An 18,197-nucleotide genomic window follows, 5' to 3' on the forward strand; every position below is an offset into this window, starting at 1 on the left:
TCATTGATTAACAGAAATCAAATCGGTTTCTGGACCAAGAAAATTTAACTGTGCAGTGTTGTTTTTTGAGTGTGTTCTAATCTATCTTATTTGGAATTTACATAATTACTCGAATAAAATTTTTGATTAATTTGCGTACTGCAGCCTCTGAAATTTGAATGTTTGCTGCTTGTTAAAATTAAAAGAAACACGGTTACAAGGTGCCTGATTCGAATTTTAGGATTTTTTGGTGAAATTCGACTGTGAAAATTGGTTATAGAAGCTAGGCTTTTAAATTATTCATTTGCTTTTTTACGTTTCGTGTTCTGAGGATCATTTGGTATTTGCATCAGCATGCTGTATTAGAATCTAATTAGGCGTTTGGTCATGCGATTTCATATTTTGATTTCAAATCAGTGTTTATTTATGAAATTTGCACAAAATTCAATTTCAATTTCATATCATGCTTTCAAATCCCAAATTATCAAAAAAATAGGATTTGAGATTCCAAATCATGATTTTAATTTTTTCAAAATGTAAAACTTGACTCATAAGTTTATATTTTGTAACAAAAGATCCATAAGTTGGTAGACATATTTTTTAAATATAAAACTTGACTCAAAGTAATAACGTTGGTTCGTCTTCTTGGTCAATTTGATTGGAGATGCATGATCCACGTGAAAAGATCGTCCGTATCATGTGAGAGGATTATATTAAAGAGTAGTTACACTACAACTCATGTTTAATTTCCTTTTTATTGAACTCAAGGTCGATTAATAGGTGTGGTATATTTTAGAAAGGTCTTTTGGTAGCATATTAAATTTGTTACGAACTATGGTTTGCAGTTTGCTCATTGGTAAAATTGTATAAAATTTGGGGAAGCTTTAATAGTTTTCACAACTTGTGGGGTTTTCAGGTTTATAAGAAAAAATACAACTTAAAAAATCCAAAAGTGCACGTCCAAACAAAATTTCAACTTCAAATCAACCTCATTTCAAGTAATTGATTTCAAATCATGTCCAAACGGGCCTAAGATTAACACTTAGTACCAAGAATCCAAGAGTCAATTGGAATATATATATTTTGCTGATTCTAGCTGACATGCTACACTGGACAATAGTTCTTACTCCCTTCAACAAGAGTGGTAATGGTAAACTTAAAAATTTGGTTTACTAGTCGGTGTTTTTGATGATTGCTTTGATCAATGTGTTCAAATCTAGCTTGGGACTTTGGGATGTGGGAGCAAGCACACCTATGGAGCTGTTATTCCACTTGTAGTTTTTGTCCCATTAGGGCTCCTTATTAATGTCCTACCGTTACTTATGCTTTCACTCGTTAATGTCCTTCTCCCCTTTGCCACCTGCCTTTTTTTGTTTGTCTTTGTATGAGTGTATCAATGTAGCCTTATTACTAATACCTTAATCCATTTTTCTGAGAAATAAAAAGGATATGACGGATAAAGAATGATCAGTTGAAAACACGAGAGAGTAGTATCTGAAATTAGGTAATCTTGAGGAGAAACGGCTAAAAGTTTATGATAGTAATAACTTTGGTTGAGATGCAATTGTTTCCTCCACATATATGAAGCAGTTAGTGTTTGAATTGCTCCTACTCTTTGATGAACACTACAATCTCTTCTAACCAATATTCGGGCAGTTAAATTCAATTTGCTCAGTAAAATGCATGTCGAAAGCATTTTATTGGCATATTTCATATAGTAGCGGAGATGATATAGTTGAAGATCATTGTACCATAACATGTTAGCATACATATAAGAAATATTAGCCAACTGTAGATAAAACCATAGATTGAAGTACATAAAACCTTTCACAACACTACTAAAGTATGGCTAGGCATCATCCTTAAGAAATAAGCACAACATCAGGTTCTATTAAGTTACAACAGAATCCGTGATGATGTTTTCCATCATCTAATCCCAATCAATTCCTTTAATGCCATTAAGCTGAAATCTTTGCACATATTGGAGGGTTGTAACCTGTGAGCAACAAGCCAGTTGTTCCTGGACGAAAGACTTTCTTACTAGCTCCGCGCTGATGTCCACCTGTGCCACAATTAAAGCATGTGTTCATTGTGACTCTTCTATAAAACCAACTTCATTTATTTCAAGATTTGATCTAGAATTCTGATTACACTAGTTTGATTATGACATATAAGGATAGAATTGTGCTCCCTCCGTCCAATTAATGTGACATTGTTTGAATGATTTAAGAAAGAAATACTTTTGAAACTTGTTGTCTGAAACAAGCCATAGAGAAACGTGTCGCTATAGATCATCATGAAGGGTAAAATAGGAAGTCAAGTTAAATTTTTACTAGACTAAATAGTAAAAAAATGTCATAAATCGGGACGGAGGGAGTGTTAAATGCTACAGTTTTGTACTGACCTTGAACTGGCATCAGTTGCAAGCCTGAATTGGTCTAGGACGTGCAAATCCTGCTGTGCTGCGCCTGAGTTGAGGTTCCCATTTAGATGTTGGAATGACTGTTTCGAAAGCTTCGACGAGCAATGCAACCTTTCTTTTGCGAGCTGGTGCAAGTTTGTCCACTGCTCGTCGGAGTGCAAAATCGAGCATCCAGTCCTCTGCGGTTTTCCTATCATCCATCATCTGATGCTTAAGATCAACTTTCTCTGGATCTGGATCTGCCTCCACTGGCAGGAAATTTGGTTGTCGCGGGTTGAATTCTCTCAATTCCTTTGTCTCCTTAGTGTCCTTGCGCCTTTCTATTCCTCTCAGGTTTCTGTTGCTCTCAGACAGTTCTTCACTCAAATCATATTTTGCTTGTGTCTTCTTATCTTTGATTTGGTTCACCTTTTCCGCGCTTGCGTCAGTTGTTGGATCCTCTTTGACATTATTGGCATTTTCAGTTTCATCTTCAGCTTGATGGATTGTATGGTCTTCATTAGTCTTGCTCTTGAGATCTGCTTGTACTACCAACTGTTTATCATTATTGCCATGGCCATTTTCATTTCCTTGTTCACAGCAATCTGTTTTTGTTTCCGTGTCTTCCATCTCGACCACAATGTTTTCATCAGAACTTTTTTCATTGTCCTTGCATGTTTCATCTTGCACTTCATTAAGATAGCAAAAATTGAGCTCTTGATAATCCATTGTTTCTGTCTCGCTGTCTGCTAGGCAGGAACCATGCTGATCATCTGGCTTCTCAGTTATTTCACCATCCAGAATGAAATCGACATCTAGATAGTTAAATGAAGTGTCTTGAGACACTTCAACATACTCATCAATGTCAAATTCTGTATGTGAACAAGAAGATTGGGAATCATCATAACCATAACTTGTTCCAGAGATGATACTTCCTTTCTCCAAGGACTCTTCCAGAGTGTTATCAGATAGAATTTCAGGATTAGATGATTTCTCCATGAACTCCTCGTTGAAAAATTCATCATCATCAACCAGAGTGATGGGATCCATATCATTTGAGATTGAACCTATTTCATCTTCGCTGTATGCATAGTACTTCTCTACATCCCAGTCCATATCAGAAGCTTCAGATTCTAGCTCTTCTGCTGTGTCCTCTATCTCTAACTCAGTATGCATACTCAAAGATTCAAAATCCGCTTCTTCTTGAACCATGGGTGGTATATAGATTTCTTCACTAGCACCTTCATTCGGATTCTCTGCAGGACAAATGTTGACTTCTGCTGAAATGGCTTCTCTCTTTTGATCAAGACCAGTGGCAGAAGAATCAGTGATGTTATAATCATCTACCGAGTTGGTTTTTGTGCCAACGGTATCATTCATCTCTTCCCTTTCTTTGCTATAAATTTCAACAAAAAACTCTCTTTCATCTTCATTTGTCAGAGGAGCGACCTTCTCTGTGGTACTCTCTATTTGTTTTGGTACATTCTCGTTCAAGCCTAATCCATGGGGATTAGCTCGACGGGAAGAGAGGCATCCCAACTTGAAATTCCTCTGAGTCTTTAACGTACGCCTTCTCGCTGACAAGAAATACTTTAATGGAGGCAAGGGAGGATGATGATGACCATTAAGAGAGCAATATGTGTAGGGGCAAACCTTGAAGACAGAAGTTCCATCTGATTCTGTTCCTCCAGGACTAAGTTCAAGGTATGAAGGAAACATGGTCTCTTTCAAAGTTGATGAACATGTAGCTCTCTCTACTTGGAAGTTGAGAAGAACTGGGGAACATGATTTCTTTGCTGAAACTCTTACTGGTTTAAAACTAGGAGTTCTAGCTAATAAACTTCTAGTTGGTTTATTAACAGAACTAGCTGAGCCGAACTTTGAGTTACTATTTGAATTCTTTCTGCTAGAACTTTGAGAATAAGTTTGAGGGCTCCTTGAACTAACCTGAGATTGCTCTTTCCTTGCAACAGAGCTGCTGGTGGACTTCATATAATTTGGAGTGGATGTTGACTGCTGCTGCTTCTTTGGTGTTGAAGAATTAGTAGTCGGTGGTGGCTTTCCCGGTTGAGGTACATATTTTCTGAATTTGGGTGAGTGACAGATTTCATATTCTGAGAGTTTGGTTTTGCCTGATTTCTTCATCATCTTTTTCTTGATATCATGGTTTTGTGATGTTGGCAAAGATGGTTTGTGGTTCATCATTTGCTTGTTGGCTTTAATATGATCAGTTTTGATACCAAGCTTGTTAGGAACCTTTCTTTGCACCATCTTAATTGGTTTGGAAAAAGAAAGATATATTCTTTTCAAAGGAAAACCGCAAGGATTTTGGATTTCAGGTGGGGTGTTTCTTCTTCTTGAGATGGAGACTTTCAGTTCATGAAGAAAGGCAGTTTTTGAAATCTCAACTACCAGAGATTCCAAAGGTTTATTTCCTTTGGTGGTTTGCAGCAGCCTAATGTTTATTTCTTGTCTTGTTTTTTCTGTGTGTGTGTTGGGGTCTCTTGCTTTTTGGTGTTACATGATTTGTCATGTGGGAAACTTTTTATTTTTAATAATAAGATTAAGATAAGAATTAGATGCTGATATGAACTAATGGGGAGGTCATGGGGCCCTGTGGCCATTTTATATTTAGGGAAAAGGGTCAAAAATGGCCCTATAAAAAAGAGCTAAAAATATCCTCCATTACAAATTTGAGTTAAAAATACCCTCCCGTCATTAAAGTTTTAAATATACCCCTATTTTAACAGAAATCCCCAAATCTCCTAAAATAACTCAATTTTATTTTTAAGCCCGCTCCATTTAAACTCGATCCAACTACATAAAAAATCCATATGCGATCAACTTGTTCCCGAGTCCTACATTTGGAGCCACTAGGCACAGGAGCGAGTAACCCATATGAGAATTTTATTTAGTTGGGTCGAGTTTAAATGGAGCAGGTTTAAAAATGAAATCGGGTTATTTTGGGGATTTCCGTTAAGACAAGGGTATATTTGAAAATTTTAATGACGGTAGGATATTTTTAACCCAAATTTATAATGGAGGAAATTTTTAACCCTATTCCCAAAGTAAAGGGGAATTTTTGACCCTTTTCCCTTCTTTTATACTCATTCTATTGTGCACTATTGTGATATACTGCGTGACAAAGAAAGGGAACTCAAAAGATATGGCACTGTCTCTGTTTTAATATCTGAAAGGTGGTTTGGTTCAGAATAAGGTTATCCCGAGTTTAGTTTTTATATAGGATAGTTAATCCTAAATTTTGGGTATATTTTATTCTGGTTTAGTTAATGCTCGTAATGAAGTACTGGACAAATTTAATCTCAAATTTTATACTAGGATAACTCTCTAATCCCCGTAACCAAACGGCCCTAGAAGGTATTATGTGAGGAGTCATTACAGATTTCCATTGTTATGTATTCTATGAAATGGCTGAAGTATCCTCAACTTTATATTTTAGGGATGGCAGTTTTCGCAGTAAAATAACTTGGCATTTTGGGATGATATTAAAGCTAAATTTTTTATAAGTTATATAAAAAATTGTCTATTTTTTGAAAAATGAAAATTTGATTGGAGATTAGGAGTACCAAGTTTAGTTAAAATCAACTTAGTTGGACAACAACAATGGCATAAATTAAGGGAGCATGATATATAGTTTAGCTGATGATGTAGATCTTTAATACGCCCAAGTCGTTTATTTTCAAGTATTAAACCTTATAAAAAATCATACTCCTATTTCTAATTGAAAAGCTACAACAGTAGTGGATCTTTTTTAAAATATTAGGGATTATGTTGATGGTGGATGAGTATAGTTCCTTTTTTCTTTATTTCTTTTTGTGCTTTATATAAAAGTAAAGTAAAGAAATGGGAATATGCAGAAGACAAATCTTGTATTCTAGGGTGATTTAGTTGACCATACAAAATCCATGGACTCCTTTAATTTATTTTACTTTTTTTCCAAAAGTAAAAAGTTAGTGGAGATAGCCACGCATTTTGGCACAAAAAGGAATTTGAGCAAATGGTCGGCTAAAAAGTTGAGATATTACTAGGACCCTACCCACCATGAGGAGGAGCGTCTTTGTAAACCTGATTTTTTCAGACGCTCCTCACCTCTTTTCTCTTTGCTTTCTCTTTAAGGAAGGAAAAGCAAAAGAAGTAGTGCTAAACTAGAAAATGAAGAATGTCTATAGTTTTCTTTAACAGGGGGCATGTTTGGTTTTTTTATGTTTGTGAAAATGGTCATATTTGCTTCTGTATTATTTGTGATAGTAATTTAACTTTTCGTTAGATTTTTGGTCTAATTGTATCATTGTCGTTAGGAATAAGTCCTTTGACCCCCAAAGAAACTACAATGTGAGGGTAATTTTAAACTATAAAAATCGAGACGTAAATTTGAACTTTTTTTTTTTCTGTTGTTGAAGAATTTGATATTGGGAGATTCACTCATTTTTATCATGGAGCTCTCTTAATTTGCAAAGTGGCAAATACTAAATGATATTCAACAACAAGGGTATGAATTGACCAAAAGTCAAATGACAATTTCGAATGGTATAAGGATAAATTTGGACTCTTTTTTATTTTATTTTATTTTGATCATGGAATTATTCTTTAATATTTAATTATGTGATTATACGTAATAGTTTTGGGCTTATTCACTTTCACTGAAATATATTTGCGCTCAAATCAAAGTGCTTTTACATATTATATTATAACTATTATAGGTAATGATGTAGTTTAATTAGTCTATCTAAACAAAAGAAGATGCAAGAAATTATGAGAACTAATCTGCAAGTAAAATCGGGCTCTATGAATCTAAAGGGATTCGGTAACAAAAATCTAAAGGGTCAGATAGATTCCACCGATCGACGACCCAATTACTTTAATAATTTAGTTAATTAATCTTATTCCGTACACTTCGGCACAAAATTGCCAATTTTCAAAAGAAATAAAAATGTAATGAGCGTCTCTTTTTCACAATTATTATTAGGTAAAAAAATTTACTCGCGCTTGGTGTTTACAATGAATACTAGATATTTGTCTATCATGAATACGTTATTGTCACTTAACATTCTTCATTTAATTTTTAAACGCTAAAATTAAATTGTTTGATTTGATATAAACATTGCATGCAAGTACATCACCTCTCGCGGAGGCAAATTGATGGTTAATATGGCTTACTCCGTCTTAAGTTAGGCGAAACCACCTGCTTCTAAGAATCAAATAAGTTAAGACAATAATCATTCTAACAGGGGCGGATCCACCCTATGCCCAGGGGTGTCATCCAACACCCCTTAGTCGAAACTTTTTTGTATATATATATATCGTCATAGATGTACCCAAATTATAAATGATACAACTTAAACAGTTGAGCCTCGTTGGTTCGTTGATTTGTGCTTCACTTGAGAAGTGGCCTTCCCGAGTTCGAGCCACAGTAAGGGCACCTAGCTTCATCTATTTTCACGTTTTTATATTTTAGTGGTACTAAAAAAAGTATATGTTGCCAACCGGATTCGAGCTTGCAGTTCCTTGTCAAGTTGGGAGATAATAAACTAGCCAGGCTAAGATTCAGAATAGGTAGAGTTGTCGAAATTAAAAACTTGAACGAACTGTGCATAACAATAAAGTCTAAAGCTAAATCCTAACATCGAAAATTAAGTCGTTCTCCAACCTTTATTTTTACATCAATTATTCATTTGTTTGTTTTTTTAAATGTCGAGACCACTTATAAAAAATTCTGCGTACGCCATTGCGTTCTAATACTATCGAAATTTTTAAAACTATTATCGGCTAATAGATTTACCGTTGAACTTCTTTTTATGTTTCAAATGCATTCTAGTCAACAAAAAGATTAACATATTATCTCAACGTTTTTAGTTTTGGAAAGAAAAAAACGACTTGCAAGTTTCAAACTTGATGCTACTGAATTACATTAAAAAAAAAAAAAAACACGACTTGCAAGCTTTGTTCAAACTAGTGTTGATGCCAACACCGCTCTACGAATTAAGTGGCCAATTACATCATTTAAATCAACTTTCATTATTTTAATTTAATTTGTAATTACGCGAGTTTACCATTAAAATGGCTATCATTTTTCGTTATATTGATAATGTTACTAACTCAATAATGTAAAGTGATTACTTCTTTTTTTGTCCCTAACTTTCTGGCACCATCCATGCATGAGAAATGTGGATATAAATCGAAGTCATTTCCTACAAGAAGTGCATGGTGCTATCATGTCTTGTCAAATGTATACATGTACCCTTGACAGGATTTTTGAGTTACCCTTCTTTATCCTTGCCTTTGTTCCAAGCCACTATAGCGATAGTCTTTTATCTCTTGTTTTTAAGATGGTGATGTTTGGTCAGTTTACACTTACTTCAATTATTTTGTCGGGTATCTATTACTTTTCATCAATAAAATTTAACTCAAGTGACAATAAGGTTCAAGTAAAATGTCGTGCGGATAATCGTAATTGATTTTTCTTCGAATGTATTTCATCATATAATTATTACACAAAATAACTATTCTTTGCTAATATTGGAGAAGTTTCACAATAACATATAAATTAGGTTTTCACCCGTTGATGTGAAGGTTAGGATCTAACTACACTAATTAGTGGTCAGGGGTGTACATGGATTAGGTTGGTTCGGATTTTTCAAATATCAAATCAAACCAATTGTGTCGGGTTTTTAATTTTATAAACCAAACCAATAAAATTAGGGTTTTTCAACTTCGGGTTTTTTCGGATTTTTTACCAGAAAAGTCTTCATACAAAATATATAACTTTTACTTCAAGTATTTATTTAATCCTAGTAAGATACAACTGTATAATTAAGGCGTTTTTTAGGAATATAATATAAAATGTGAGATGAGTGATGACATTTTATCAAAATATTCAACAACAAAGATAATAAAATCGATTAAAATAAATATCGCTATTTAATAAGCCATAAAGAAAATGATCATAATCTAAACGGAAAAGGGCCAAATGTACCCCTGTACTATGGGAAAAGGTTCAAATATACCCCTGCCGTTATACTATTGGTTCAAATATATTCTTGTATTATGAGAAAAGGTTCAAATATACCCCATCTCTCATAAGATTGTCCGAAGGATATCTAATCTACGCCAAGACTGCCATTTGATGACGGTTGATGTCACGTAAAGCCACCTCAATGCCCCTAACCCATTTTACCCCTCCATGCACCACTAAATTTACTTCCTGCTACTTATTTTAAGTTACTGATGGTCAGATTCATCATTCATGAGTAAGAAAAATTTACTACCGTCGATGCATTATAACAGAACTGTTGTCCTTAATACAATGGTGGGATTGGACAAGATGTTTTAGTAAGTGACTAATAATGCATGCTCGAGGCGAGACTATTCTGGAAAATGAAACACACTTTTCCTTCTCAGTTAAGAGGACATTAGATTAGTTCTCCTTTTACTGGAGTTTCTTTTCCTTTCAAGTTTATTTTTTTTCCGATCAAATTTGAAGAGACATGAAAACAGAATCGGGTCGACAAACACGTGAGGATTCAGCAATCAAGGAGAAATGCTAGTGCAGCTTAAATTTCTTTACTTTACCTTGACCTTAACACTACTGCAAGCGAATTGTATTACAACATCCACATTAGAAATAATGAAAACCCTCCACCTGAAACTGAGTAATATGAGTTAGTGAATTTGGTGGCAAGATTCACCTCATCAAACGTCACGGGAGATTAAATATTCAATTACAATCTTAACGGATGAACCTTTTTCGGGGCATAAACCAATAAGATAACGAGATATTTGGGTATATTTGAACCTTTTCCCATAGTACATGGGTATATTTGACCCTTTTCCGTAATCTAAAAATACTAAGTCATGCTAAAATAAGTACAGTTAATAAGTATTAATTACATGACAAAGAAAAAAATAAAATTAAGTTATGTATTTTCACTCTCTAAACCACTTAATGCAAAATTAAAGAATAGATATCCAATATTATTGTCATTCCTAGTATTAGAATTGAATTTCTTTTGTTAGCATTAGTATTGAGTTGGTTTTGATTTTAGACTTTATTTATGTTACTAACATTCATGGGATATAAAGATTATTGACATTCAAAATTTTAGTCCAAATTTAAAATAATATGATAAAAGACAAAGAAAACTATGAAAAAATTTAAGACATATTTATAAATTACATTACAAATAATTATTTTTATGTATAAAGTATTTTTCAAAATTGAATACCTATAATGTTGGGTTGATTTAATTCGGTTTGACCTTTTTTAGCTAAAACCAAACCAAACCAATTATTGTCGGTTTTTTTTTGTCACGACCCAGCCCCGTGGGCCGTGACTGGTGCCCTACTTAGGCACCCAAACAAACTTATGAACCAAATTGTCATATTAGGGCATATCCAGATTCAACGGAGATATTAATCGTACCGATAACCGATAGCGAACATCACACAAATCTTAAACGAATGCTACGTCCAATGTCGGTCGCCCGTGCAAAGTCATCATATCAAAATCAAAACCGGCGGAATGCACATCGCCCGTACATACACATACAACGTACATGTGGGCCATATAGGCCATAAGTAACATGCGGGGCCGCTTAAGACGCAAATCGAATCATATACGAACAAACCGGACCCATGACCCACAAATATGACTACGGTTCTGCTGCTGACAAAAAATAGACATACGAACATATGACGGGACGGGGGCCCACCGCCGTGCCCAAACGATCACAAATGTAATATACATAGCAAAACATATATACCAAATTGGAGCTCCGGATCGGGGAGCACTCCAAAGTAAGGGAATGGTAGCCTAAGCGGAGGATCGCCCAACCGAGCGTACGTACTGGCGGCACGAAACGCGACCCCGAAGAATCGGGGGTCGGTACGAAAGAAGTACCGAGTATGTAAAAGGAGGTACGAGAATCCAAATCATGGCCGGAGTCGAAGATACGTAAACAAATACGGAAATAACGGATCAAACGTGCGGAATGCAAATGTACAAAATGCAAATAAAAATCATGCATAAGCTCGGGAACGTGGTCACCCCCGACGCCGGTGCCACAACACATCATACTCCGTGTTTTCAAATCTCCGTACATCTCCGAACACATCATAACATCACACACATCAAATCATCGAATATATCAAATGCCATATCACATGATAACACCATAAACGGAATCGGCCCTATGGCGAGGTCCGGAACCGTAACACATCATACCGCCGAATGTGTCACAATGCGCACGATCACAAAACCGGCCCGGCACCGGCGAACGAAGTCGCAATCATTGGCACGAGCGCAGTAGTGCGTAAACCATATGCAAATTTAAAAAGTAAATTCCAGGACTCGACACATAATTTCATATACGAACACTTAGGATCGAAGGCTCAAAATGAGTATCGAGTTAGTCGAATTAATATACAAAATTTACAGACTTTTAAATTATCAATTTTTCAAAAACACATCGTGGTCATTCTTCGGGAATTTAGTATCATTCATAATAATGAACGTTCAAATATCATTATAGGACATTTCAAACGAACCTTAGAGTCATAGGCAAACGTTTCCTTCTCATATCATACGAAAATGAAACAAACAAATCAAATAAGGGAATTCTCGGGACTTGCGGCCCACCTCAAGATCAAATCGAGGCGGCGGACATAAATTACAAACATTAGGATCCATAAGGTTACCTATAAATGTTTCGGAGCGATTCGGATTCATTTGCGAAAGTTACGAAGGTTTAAGCATTCTTTCAACCAATTGTAAGAATTATAGTTCAATTGCGCTCGAATGAATAGTATGCAAAATCGAACTCGAATTTCCAAGAGCAAGAATTATCCCCGAGGTTCCAATCTTAACCTAGTATGACTAGGACATGCCAAAAGAAGAAAAGGTAGGCTTTACATACCTTTAATTACGTCTTATGCTCGCTTTAATTCAATCCCGTTTCGCAAAATCTACAAATGGTCATTGTTACCAAATGTGAGTTTCAATTCATGAGACTTTAACTTTCAATCTTGGTTTAATACTTGTCTACCAAAATTTTGGCCCAAAATATCAACAACTCAACACAACAATACCAAGAATAGCACCCCCGAAAACAGACATAGCTATAAGATAAATAATCTTCTTTTCTACATACAACAACCCATTCAACACCATATCCAACTAACATCATTATTCATATTCACTTGCTAATCAAGCTATTCAAACATATTTCAATGACTTTCCGAACAATATTCACGAATTCAAGTATTTCCACCAATTTCATATTCTATCCAAAACCTCTAATCTTCAACATGCATATTCATAACATTTTTCCATCTTCCAATTTCATAACTCATAATCATAATTCACATCTAAGATCTTACTTTCATCATTATATAAAGACTATATAAAAATCACATAAATTTCTCATAACAACATACAACCAACTTCAACACCAACTTGACTCATTAAATCTTTCTTTTCATCACAAACATCGCAACAACACAACTAAATAAAATTTAATTCATCTCTCCTCCACACTACATGGCACACGGCCAAACATACCCTTCATACACACACACGCCATGCACACACACACCACACTTTCATAATTCTCATCTAATTCTAATCATTATAACATATAAACTTATTCCATAACTTAAAACATAAAATTCATACCTTTCCTTCAAATTTCAACTTGCCGCAAACGTAGTTCTTTCCCCAAACTAATTGTACCACGTCGAAGAGCGTCTTGAACTTAGTAAGAATTCACGAAGAACAAGATTTTGAATCAAAGACTAAGGCTCCAAGAATTTTTTTTTTTTTCTCTTTCCCTTTTTTCTCTTGGCCGAATGGCCTTTCTTTTTTTTCTTGATTTTTCCTTTGTTTTCTTGAAGTTTCTAAGGATAATAATCCTTATATAATGATCACCACATGTTAGTCACATGACAATTTCCATGGGTTTGGGCCAAAGATATGGCCGGCCACCCACATCTCTTGGGCCTCAATTTTTTTTTTTTTTTTTTGAGCCCAATTACTTATGAATCATATTTTGCAAATTCCCGAAACAAATTTCCAAGATTCCAATTTTGCCCTTGGCCTTCCTCCGTATTTCCACACCACTATTTTTCATGAACAACACACACATATCTTAATCCCAATCAACATATGACCTTATTCTTTACAAATCGAAATTGTTTCGCATTTTCCGAATATGCTAAAATGCCGGATATAACATCCTCCCCCCCTTTAGAACATTCGTCCTCGAATGTTAAACTAGCCTTATAGGTCTCACAAACGTTTCCGGGGAGGTCCTTTTACTAACTACATACTCGTATCTGATCTGAACACTCGTAAGGGCATGCGTTTTCCAACTCCTTTTTATCCTCTTCCAACGTTACCATATTCGGGTTGCTCGGAATCCTTATTAGTTTTGCGGCTCGTACAATCTCAAATAAGATATATGGCGAACAGAATCTTCATCAGGACCAGAAGATCAAAAGCACAGAAGTATAGCATACGTTATATCAAGCAAATTCGTGATCAGAGGCAGACGCACAGGAGCATATCGGGCAAACCCATAATCAGAGTCAGATATACTGAACTATATCGGATAGATCCGTAGTCAGAGTCAGACGTATGAAAATATGCCAAACAAAACAGATCCGTGATCAGAGTCAGACGTACAGAGAAATATCGGACAGATTTGTAATCAGAGTCGGACGTACAGAGACGTATCAGACAGAAACGTAATCGGATTCAGAAGTACAGAGGTATAATAGACGGAGTCTTATCAAAATCAAAGGCGCAGAAGTATAACAAACAGAAGTTTGATTAAAATCAGACCACTTCCACTAATGCTTCAGTGATTTATAAAAACTTCTCCTGCCGACGTTTCGTTTAGCCTACCTCAACATATCATCTCACCTTACCTTACATCTTACCCCAATTCATTTATAATACCACAAATGTGCATCTTTCATTTACCACTTTAGCACACTTCCCAGGGGGGGGTCACCCATCCCAGAATTGCTCTGGCCCCAGCACGCTTAACCTCGAAACTTTAAGGCATTTTTGTGTCTTGATGCTGGGATAGTCACGTCCACTCCCCTACGCAACCTTTGTCGCATAATTCTAGGACAAATCGGGGTCCTAACAAATTTTTCGGAAAGTTTTCATAGCGGGTCCCACTTCAATCTAAAGGGGTCGTTTGTCCCCTGTCATATGGTCTACCATCTTAGCCATCCAAATTCCCTATTCGACTTACCTGTATATATGGCTATCTCGAAATGACTCTCGATTCGGACTTTTACCTTACTTTTACCAACACGCGAGAGAAGAAGATCACGTAATATAATGAAATATAAGTCTATCAATACACATATTCATCAAGAAAAGATTAATAATATACACAGGTCCACGTTCGGTGGTGCCTGCGGGTCTGCCGACTAGTCAAAGCATATATGCGGTTCGAAGGACCGCTAAGATCGAACCCCCGCCACGGCCTGCGCGGCCGGCCGGTGTCGGCGTACTTCGCCCCGCGGGCGCGTGGGCCCGAAGGAGTAGATGACGAACCGGCATCGATCCCGTCGAGTTTGCCGCACCACGAACCGCCCGCCCACGGACAATCTCGCATAATATGGCCACGGCGGCCGCAAGAAAAACGAGGCTCCTGTAGCTCGGTAGCACTCCCACAGGGCGCGATCTCCCACAATATGAACACCTAGGCATAGGTGGCCTGAGTCGGCGGGACCTCTACTCGCCTGAGGACCTGAGGCTCTGGAACTCTTGTTTGCCCCGGTCGGTCCTGCGCCATCAAATCGCCTACTAGCGGAGCGCTGTATCCGGCCTAACGGAGGAGGATATCATAGGGCGAATGCGGGAGGTCGCCGCCTCGGGACTCCAAAATACCCCGATGCGGCCTCTTGGGCCGCCTCTCGTCATAATCCCTCTTGGGCTGCTCTTCCCTATGCCGGTCTTCCATACCACCCGTGCATAGGGCTGTCGGGCGATGTCCGTATCCGTCTACACGCCATTGCCATGCAACTATCAACCAAGTAGCGATCTAATCCCATCACGTACCGGTGCATCCGGTCGGTCATATCTGCTACTAGGGCAGGTGCATATCGGGCCAGGGAATCAAATTCCAAATTATATTCACGAACACTCCGACCCCTCGCTTTATCTGCAAAAATCTATCAACTCTTGCCCTCCGCAGCTCGGGGCAAAAAGTGGCGGGGAAAAGCGGCCCATGAACTCGTCCCAAGTAGGGGGGGAGCATTCTCACCCCGGACAGCCCCGGACTCGTACCAATTAAGGGCAATATCTCGCAACCTGTGCGAGGCTAGCTCATCAGACTCGGTCTCTAAAGCCCTGACCAATCTCAACGAGCGCTGCATATGCCGAATGAAATCATGGGGGTCCTCGTCGGGCTTAGACCCAAAAAACTCGGGGGGGCCACATGTCAAGAAATCACGAACTCTCGAGCTATCACGCTGTCATCATCACCATCGCCTCTCGCTCGCGTCCGCGGCTTGTCCCGCCACTATCGTCGTCGACGGTGCCGGCCTCCTCAACGTCCCTGTCCTCGCCCGGCCGGGGGGAGGCGGGGCCTACGGAGCTAATGGTGGGCTTATCCGGCCCCTCCGATAGTGGTATAGTAGAACCCTGCGGCGGGGCACAACATCGGGCATGGTCCGAGGTGCGGGCCCTAGTAACCCTCGGGCCCGGCTAGTCTCTCTCTGTCGTGGCTTGCCTTGCCCTTACCGGGCGGCCGTTGCCTTCTTTGGAGGCATCGAAAAAAAAAAAATATAACAATCGATCGAGAAAAGAGTCATCCTAATAGCACGGCTACTATCGCACGATCTAAGATCCAAAGAAAAGGTAACATCCTAGATGTCCGTAGCCTCACGTTTTATAGATGTGGTGCACAACACACCGATAAACAAGACTGCTACGAGACACGGCACTCGTAGACATTCCGAGGACAAACCGCTCTGATACCACTTTTGTCACGACCCAGCCCCGTGGGCCGTGACGGTGCCCTACTTAGGCACCCAAACAAACTTACGAACCAAATTGTCATATTAGGACATATCCAGATTCAACAGACACTATTCGTACCGATAACAGATAGCAGACATCACACCAATACTGAAACGAATGCTACTGCCAAGCGGTCGCCGTGCAAACTCATCATATCAAAATCAAAGCTGGCGGAATGCACATCGCCCAGACATACGCATACATACAAACATGTGGGCCATATAGGCCATAGTAACATGCGGGGCCGCTTAAGGGCGCAAAACAGACTCACATACGAACAAACCGGACCCATGACCCACAAATATGACTACGTCTCTACAAACAAACAACATACGAACATATGACGGGACGGGGCCCGCCGTGCCCAAACGAAATCACAAATGTACAGAATATACATAGCAAAACATATATACCAAATGTGGGCTCCGATCGAGGGGAGCACTCCAAAATAGAGAATGGTAGCCTAAGCCGGAGGATCACCGAACCGAGCGTCTGCCTGGGCATGAAACGCGACCCGAAGAAAGGGGGTCGGTACGAAAGAAGTGCCGAGTATGTAAAGCGGAGGTACGAGAATCCAAATCATGGCCGGAGTCGAAGATACAAACAAATACATAAATAACGAGATCAAACCGCGCGAATGCAAATGTACAAATGTAAATAAAAGTCATGCATAAGGCTCGAACGTGGTCACCCCCGACGCCGGTGCCACAACACATCATACTCCGAGTTTTCAAATCTCCGTACATCTCCGAACACATCATAACATCACACACATCAAATCATCGAATATATCAAATGCCATATCACATCATAACACCATAAACGGTAACGGCCCTATGGCGAGGTCTCGAAAACGTAACACATCATACTACCGAATGTGTCACAATGCGCACGATCACAAAACCGGCCGGCGCCGGCGAACGGAAGTCATAATCATTGGCACGAGCGAGTAGTGCGGGAAACCATATGCATATTAAAAGTAAACTCCAAGACTCGACACATAATTTCATATACATTACATTAGTATCGGAAGGCTCAAAATGAGTATCGAGTTAATCGGAATTAATATATCAAAAGTTACGGACTTTTAGTTATCAATTTTTCGAAAAACACATCGTAGGTCATTTTCGGAAAAACTTAGTGTCATTCATAGTAATGAACGTTCAAACGACATTATAGGACATTTCAAACGGACTTCGAGTCATAGGAAAACGTTTCCTTTTCATATCATACGAAAATGAAACAAACAAATCAAATAAGGGAAGTCTCGGGACTTGGGCCCACCTCGGATCAAATCGAGGCGGCGGACATAAATTACAAACATTAGGCTCCCTAAGGTCATCTATAAGAGTTTCGGAGCGATTCAAATACATTTGCGAAAGTTACGAAGGTTTAAACATTCTTTAACCAAATGTAAGAATTATGATTCAATTGCGCTGAATGAATAGTATGCAAAATCGAACTCGGATTTCCAAGAGCAGAGAATTATCCCCGAGGTTCCGTTCTTAACCTAGTAGGTCTAGGACATGCCAAAAGAAGGAAAGATAGGCTTTACATACCTTAATTATGTTTACGCTCGTCTTTATCTCAATCCCGTTTCGTCAAAAATCTACAAATGGTCACATTTACCAAATGTGAGTTTCAAGCTTTTATGAATCCAACTTAAATCCATACTTGTCTACCGAAATCTTTCCCCTTAAATTCCACATCCCCGAGAATGTCTCGGCCCAAAATATCAACAACCACAACACAACAATACCA

At 38.2% G+C, this 18,197-nt stretch overlaps 1 protein-coding gene across 1 annotated transcript; it reads right to left on the reverse strand.

The window, feature by feature from the left end:
• Nucleotides 1-1,710: 1,710 nt before the first annotated feature.
• LOC132063260 (uncharacterized) lies at nt 1,711-4,890 on the reverse strand. Its single transcript, XM_059455726.1, has 2 exons — nt 2,384-4,890; nt 1,711-2,041 (listed from the first exon to the last, which is right to left on the reverse strand). Exon 1 carries the CDS (start codon nt 4,649-4,651, stop codon nt 2,396-2,398), a length of 2,256 nt encoding a protein of 751 aa, XP_059311709.1. The 5' UTR covers nt 4,652-4,890; the 3' UTR covers nt 1,711-2,041; nt 2,384-2,395.
• Between the last annotated feature and the right edge of the window lie 13,307 nt (nt 4,891-18,197).

Source organism: Lycium ferocissimum, chromosome 7 (genome assembly GCF_029784015.1).
Source record: "Lycium ferocissimum isolate CSIRO_LF1 chromosome 7, AGI_CSIRO_Lferr_CH_V1, whole genome shotgun sequence".
Classification (NCBI taxonomy): Eukaryota; Viridiplantae; Streptophyta; class Magnoliopsida; order Solanales; family Solanaceae; genus Lycium; species Lycium ferocissimum.

Bases quoted from the DNA above. Each gene is read 5' to 3' on its own strand.
- LOC132063260 (XM_059455726.1), bottom strand. From the start codon at position 4,651: ATGGTGCAAAGAAAGGTTCCTAACAAGCTTGGTATCAAAACTGATCAT.